Below are 7,500 nucleotides of genomic sequence, written 5' to 3' on the forward strand. Positions count from 1 at the left end.
AAGAGAGTGAAGAAGCTGTAGAAGCTTTGAAACGGAAGGTAGTGCCATACGTTTTACTTTTTTTCATATGTTGTGCAGTTGAAAATGTGCAATGAATAAATATGATTTATTAGATGATAGTTCAGTATTAATTTTTTCTACCCTTCAACTATTAGGTTTCTGATGGAGAAGAAGAGCAAAGGATTCATGAGCGTAAGGGGATGACACTCCTGAAGGACCTCAAGAAACAGCTAGCAGTTGAACGGAAACGTGCAGATCGCCTTCAGGAGAAACTCAGCCAGCTGTTGACAGATCCAGCTCAGCTAACTGCAATTACAAGTTAGTATGCATTTATAAACACCTTTATGTAATTGAATATGTAATCTTTGGTTAGAAAAAAGGAAGAGAAAATATTTGAAGTCCAAATGTAATACATGTTTTCTCTGTAGCCATGTCAGAAGTTGGGGATGATGTGAGCAGTGTTTCCTCATGGTCTATGGTGTCAGGGGAACCCCGGGACTCTTCTACAAGGGAAAACAGCATTATTGCCTCACCGCAGGTTTGTTTTGCATGAATCTTGTCACGGATTTGGATTGGATTGGGTAGTGTGGCAAGGGCAGTTGTCTTTCAGTTGTGTCGATATTGAAGTGAAATGCTTGTAATAAATTTATATTGATAGGTGACTGATTCAAAGATCCTAAAAATGGAGTATTTAAAAGCCAAGATTAATCTGTACTTCATATCTTTCAGGGCTCCCCACCTCCTGGTGTAGTAACCGAGGAAACAGCCTCCCTTGTAAATCGACTCACAGATCTCCAACAGCAGAAATGGCAACTAGAGGAACGCATCACTCACTTGGAGTCATCATGTTCCGCAATGGCTGATGATTTACTTAAAAAATCGGCTATCATCCAACACTACTGTATGGACCAGAAAGTTGGTAAGTTGGCTTTTGTAAGTTATTTTATTTATATATTTTGCATACTTGTTAAATTACTGAGTTATGGAAATGACAGGTAAGAGAAAAAAAATAAGATGCTGTATTATGACCAAGGAAATTCTTTTTCTTGTATGGTGTTGATAAAATGGTAGTTAAATCTTGATGGGTTGATACTATGACATAATATTTATTGTCTTTCATATCATACTTTCATTTCACTTTGTGGAGTATATTATGTTAATAGATTTTCAAGGATATTTGTTACTGAGATTATACTGCATACATAATGAAGAACGTGTTTTTTTTTTTGTTTCATCATGTTATGTATTGTATTAACCCTCTCTGGACGGGTGGTACACTACTGTACCGCTCATTCAAAAGCCTGGTGGCCGGGCGGCACAATATTGTGTCAGGCATTTAATTGATTTAGGCCTAAGCATTCGAAAGCCCCAGCATTGTGACATGCAAGGCTGGAATGCCCCCATCGTGAGTGGGTTAATTACAGGTTGTGCTGTAATTTTTGGTCGGGATGGGCTTTTTTTCTTTTCTTCTCTTTCTTTATGTAAATACTAGACAGGAAGAAAGGAAGACTGAGAACTTGCTTTGGCTCCCAGTCAGGTAGTAGTGCCAGCTGCAAGGTACTCTAGAGCGATTTAATTTCAGTGTGCAGAGTGTGACTTATCATGATCCTTCTCACTCTTTTTCACTCATTCATTGTCATATGAGAACCATTTTTGTGTTTGGCATTTTTTGTGTGTTACTATATTGTGAGGCTTATTCTTGTTGCTATATTGTGAGGTTTATTCATTTTTATCACTTTTATAATAGACTGAAATTGTAGTGTAGAGTCCATATCACATTATTATAGTCTTTATACTAGGTTTGATAGAAGTATGGGAGGACCAAAACTATCCCTATTGAAAAGAAAAAGCATGAAGAGATTCGGAAGAGGAAGGCAACCTGTGCTCCGGGCACACAGGGGTGCATCGTGCCCACTGCACATGCTGTAGGTCATCCTGCTCTTCTCATTCTGCTTGCACATTCTACACTGCTAATACTTTAGATAGGGAATCAGTATCTGGTTGTTTGTTATCACTTACTTATCTTGGTGCTAGGAGAGAGGGGTGTCATCTATGTTTTTGATTTTATGATAAACGTATTTTGATGAAGATTAGGATGATTATAGTAATTATAATGATTTAGATCATCAATCACCAAATAGAAATATTACTCATAGAGTAATACAGAAACACAGCTCAACACTCTCCTCTACTGTCTGATATACCATGACAACTATGGTTTTACATATCTTGTCACCTGTAATCAAGACCAAAACTTGACCATCATATATTTCTTGATGCCTATCTGCAGTGTTGTACTGCAAAAAAATAGATTACAACATTGTCTTGTTGCCAAGAAAAAATAAGAATCTAAAAACATTTATAAGAGTTGACAGAAAATAACAGTAATATGATTTTTGCAGTCCTTTACCCTGGGTAACATTCATGATTATATTGTCATTTAAGGGTTTAGTAGAAAATTAGTGTCTTCCATAATGTATGATTTCTTGACAGGATCACAATAGTCAAGGAAATCAGGTGCTACAGCATTCATATCCATTTTACAGACAGCACACCATCCACTCCTTCATCTCCACAAGCTGCCAACTTGGGTGAGAAATTGAGTGTGAGACGCATGCTGGAGGTGGTCCGAGGCCACAGTAGTGAAGAATCCACCAAGGAGATAAACCGCCGTCTCCAGGGCCTCCTAGAAGAAACACTTTCCAAGAACATGCAGCTTCATCAAGATGTGGATAACCTCTCTGAACAGGTCCATCAGCTGTCCATTCTGGCTGCACAAAAGACACAGAGGGAAACATCTCCTCCAGCTGATGCTTGAGATTAAGGCAGGATCATAACTACCTTGGGTATGGTATCCCTTCCTGTGATTTTCCTTAATTCAGTGGTTGCCAGATGGATTGTTTGAAAGGTTGATGAAGGCCGTTTTGATCACGGGATCCGGCAGACGTCCTGATGTTTTAACCAAAGGTTGAGCTTTCTTTCTTTTTTTCATTTTCTTTCTTGGTGTGGAGTTTATAAAGGTTTTATAAGAAGGAAAAGGTTAGATGCTTTCATTGATTCTTCCAATTGAAATTCTTTTAGCATTGGTTTCTAACATATCAGTAGTAGTCAGGGAATTAATCAGAAGATAGATGATTAATTTATGGAATTTATTACTGATGTTTTGTAAGCATTGTTCAGAGTGTTTAGAGGAATATAGATTTCAAGCAGCTTTGTGAATCTTTTTAATAGATTGAGAAAATTGCTGAAGATGCTGATAAACATTGCTGTTTTGCAAATGTGTATTTATGGCAACAAATTATGGTCTGATATTTCAGACATCATCCATTTGCAAAGCTTCCAAATTGTTCTTTTTAATTTAAAGATAAATAGTACATTATATAAGCATCCAAATTAGACAGAAGCAGTTTCTTGGAAAGGAGTTTGAGTGAATTGTTGCTTTGTAGTGGTCATTTGCTTCATTTTTGATAAACACACAACGCACATGCATATGCACATACACATGCTCTCACACGCACATGCATATGCACATGCAAATGCTCGCTCACACACACACACACACACACACACACACACACACACACACACACACACACACACACACACACACACACACACACACACACACACACACACACACACACACACACACACACACACACACACACACACACACACACACACACACACACACACACACACACATACACACATGCGCATACACAAGCTCACAAAGATCTATATATATATCCTAACCTCTGAGATGCCGATATGGGGAGGGGTAAATGTCACCAGATACCTGAGTTTTTTTTTGCTCTTTTTTTTTCATCAACACAACAGAAATTTTTTTTAACATGAAATCTGTTGTGCAATATAAGTGTAGAGAATATAAGTAAATCTATTGTGCAATATGAGTGTAATGAATATAAACAAGTGCATGACATATAGAAACTTATGTGGTACCTGACAATAAACAAATTGCAATTTTCTCTCGTACATCAGTTAGGTGACTTAACCCCTCTACCTGTGGGTGCCTCATATTGAGCTAATACGTTAAATCTAAGTGGATACCATAAATTTATCATATGATAGAGTAAAAGACAAAGTAAAGAAAAAGAGACATGTACTTTGTAGAAACAATTGTTGTAACATGCTAGATGATCAGATAGATTTTGAGACCTTTGCATAATTGCAATATACCACTTTAATATCTATTACATGATATTATTAATACATTATAACACAAAACCTTAGGAATTAAGGCATTTGAAGTTGAATTGTGCTTCAGAAGAGGGCCATCGGTAATGTGAAGAAGCAGGTAAATGCAGAAGTGGTATAATGATGTTGGTGATATGTGACCTGTGTGTATCATGGCTAATGTAAAATAATTAGGCAGCAGATAATCTCCTTGTTACTTCCATTTGTTTTTGTTAACATATCTGTATAATTGTCTTTTTCAGCAATTAATTTTTTAAAGAGGGAAGGAGACTACTTTGCTTCTAACAGTATCAGTTTAGATATTTACTGTAGTGTTGGTTTTGTATTTGTATAGACTCTCTCTAAAACCATTATTAACCCAAAGAGGATGGGGCGCCTAACGACCTAACTAGTGGTCAGGATAGCTGAAAATTAGAGGGACGGAAAAAATATTTTCTCTTCTCTTTGGGCAGCGCAGACTGGGCTAAAGAATATTTTTCCCTAAGTCCATCACAAAACAAGGGCTTAGGCTGACTTTAGAATCCTGTAGTTCCGAAGCTAGTGCCATTACAGCCATAATACTTCATGACTGTGAGCACGCTTTAACTGTGAGCAGATCCCAATGTTGTGTAATGTACGCCTTGACAACTGTCTAATAGGCATAACTGGCACCTTCATCTATATCTATAATGGGTTAACCACAGCCAAAGTTAGAATATTTCATTTAACTATTAAAGTTTGTTTCTTGGAGGAACTCATTAGAAAATCTCGTCTTGAACTTTTTGATATAATAAGGTACATTTAGGTATGATATATTGTGTCTGTAGCTTTACTTCCAACCCACTAATTACCAGCATTTCACAAGTGGCAGTGATGGCACAAGTAGAATGCTTTTATCAAATACACCAATGGTGGATCACATGGAAACAGGGTAGAATCGATTATACACTGATAAAGACAGGCACAGTGATTGACTGTTTTACCAAAAGACATTGTGTATATAAGTGATAGTCTTTTTTTAAACTGGAGATTTACTCTCTTTATGTTTGGGTAGAATTCGTAATTTCTGATGAGTGTCTGACTGGTTCTTCCCTTTAGTGAATTTATTGTTTGGAGAGAATATAGAGTTTTAGGCCCTTACTGACATTTTATTTAGGTAGTATGTATTTTGATCATTAGTCTTGTACAAATCTTTAGGATTTCAAGTACTGTTATAGGGATAGAAAATGGTCATGTAGGAATAGCATTTCATATGGGAATTAGTTTTCCTGAAATATTTTGAGAATATTTTGTTTGTCAATAGGATTGTTTTGTCAGTTACTTCTTTATTGCTTTGGAGTGCAAGGTGCTTTAGTAGTGCTAAAGCATTTTGTCTTATTGAAATCCATATATATAGAATTTTTAGAAAGATTAAAAAAAGGAAAGTATGAAGACTTACCTGCAGAAATGTTTAAACCTTCCCCAGAGAACACATTATATGTTTATGGGGTACGAAAAAAAAAAAAATTGGGTCCTGCAAAACCTTTTAATGACTGTACATTATCAAATATTTTGTTTGCCAATCTGACATACAAAGACATTAGGGATGTAATTTGATAGTTTGTTAGTTACATTCTGTAGCATGAGGTGATGGCTTTCATGAGTAAGCTATTATTATTTTTTGCACAGAATACATATAAACATCACAATGCCTTTTGAACCTCGAATGATAGGAATCCATGCATATACAAATATACAGTATCTGATTTATTCATGTTGTGTATGTCTTTAATTAATGGAAGGAAAGTCATATTAAGATCAATTACATTAAGCCCACCTTTTCAGAGTTCAGTATCTTGAATCTTTTCATATTAAGATAATTTGGATTTTTCATTACCTTAATTTTTCCAGAAAGTATGCAAAGTCAGATGTATTTTTGAGGTTTCTTTTAAAGAAAGTACACCAAAATTTAGTAAATTGATTGTTTTCATTAGAGCTCTGTCAACAGCTATGGTTAATAAGGTCTTCACACAACATAAACAAAACAACTATGTCATGTGTGTCATGTCTTGATTAATTGGGATGTGTAGATATATGATTCAGTTTTTTAGATATATCTAATTACTTATTCATTATATCTGTGATATGTAACAAGAGATATCATATTTATCTGATAATTGAATCTAATTTTGCAGCATGATCTTTCTCTGTAAAATTTGACCCAAAACAAAATAGTAGTTGGCCTTCTAAAGACCATAAGAATATTCAACCCCAAAGACAAAGCCATGGAAACTACCAAGGAACTGAGTACTTAGTAAGCATATCATGTTAATGGATATCTTACTTACACTATATTGAAAAGTGCCTCATCATCATAGCTCCTCCTCCCTCTCTGAAAATGATTATGATGTATATGAAATGACTAAATGAATTATCTAAACATATACTAAGGACATAAATTAATTATATAAACATATACTAAGAACAAATCCGATTCCACTCTGATCGGATCTAAGCTAACCTTGAGCCTTAATCTAACCAAGATTAACCAAACTTTACCTAACCTGATGTGATATCTACATAACCTACGATGACCTAACCTACCAGTTTTCTCTTTCTTTTTCTCCCTTTACAATGTCCTCGTGTCTTTGAGGGTTGAGGTCATAGAATGATTAATAGGTAAATGCCAAGAAATTGACACAAATATATATGTTTTATTATTTATAAGAAGGAAACTCAAGGTTGTATAATGACTTTTCTGAATCAGTTTAAGAATGTTTTTGAAATGTGAATATCATTCCATAGTTAAGATGTTCTTGAAATATTGTAAACTCTGTAATGGAAGCTTAGCACCCAACATGAGTTGTAATGTTAGATATGATCACTTCTAGTCAAGAAGAATTTTTTTTTCTTTTTTCCTTTTTTTTTACATCTCATAAAGCTTTCCTTCAAGGACTGTGCAATGCCTTCTTTGTTTAAGCTTGAGTAATGGTAAGCCGTCCAGTTTAGACTAAGTTAGAACCAGCCATCAAAGATCATATGACAGCCTTGAAACTGAGGATCTTGTGGCTGTGCTTAAGGGAATGACTCAAATAGTCTGTGATGGATTTCAAAGTGTGATGGATGCATAGATCCATAAGGTGGAAGTATATATGTATAAATGCTGTATTTTATTTATTTATTACTTCTTGATTTTTGTATGCATTTGCTGTAATTGTTCTTAGCTATCAGATAGAGATGATTAATTATATTTTGTTTTAGATTTGTTAAAAAATTGCAACTGTTATGATAGATGAGTCAAGAAATTAAAAGGTTGGAAGAGTT

The 7,500-nt window shown here is 35.2% G+C and overlaps 1 protein-coding gene across 4 annotated transcripts in view; it reads left to right on the plus strand.

Moving 5' to 3' along the window:
• Positions 1–5,703, plus strand: part of LOC122263453 (GRIP1-associated protein 1) — a 20,791-nt gene extending 15,088 nt beyond the window's left edge. For all 4 annotated transcript variants that reach the window (XM_043031866.2, XM_043031868.2, XM_043031867.2 and 1 more), the window contains 5 exons: positions 1–38; positions 156–318; positions 429–538; positions 730–919; positions 2,547–5,703. The exon at positions 1–38 is cut by the window's left edge and continues 40 nt beyond it. In XM_043031866.2, the coding sequence (XP_042887800.1) occupies positions 1–38; positions 156–318; positions 429–538; positions 730–919; positions 2,547–2,818 (773 nt within the window). In that variant the 3' untranslated portion in view covers positions 2,819–5,703. The remainder of the gene's footprint in view (positions 39–155; positions 319–428; positions 539–729; positions 920–2,546) is intronic.
• Positions 5,704–7,500: the final 1,797 nt, after the last annotated feature.

The sequence above is a fragment of the Penaeus japonicus genome, unplaced genomic scaffold (genome assembly GCF_977035675.1).
Source record: "Penaeus japonicus unplaced genomic scaffold, GWHDUDI00000001_assembly GWHDUDI00000018, whole genome shotgun sequence".
NCBI lineage: Eukaryota > Metazoa > Arthropoda > Malacostraca > Decapoda > Penaeidae > Penaeus > Penaeus japonicus.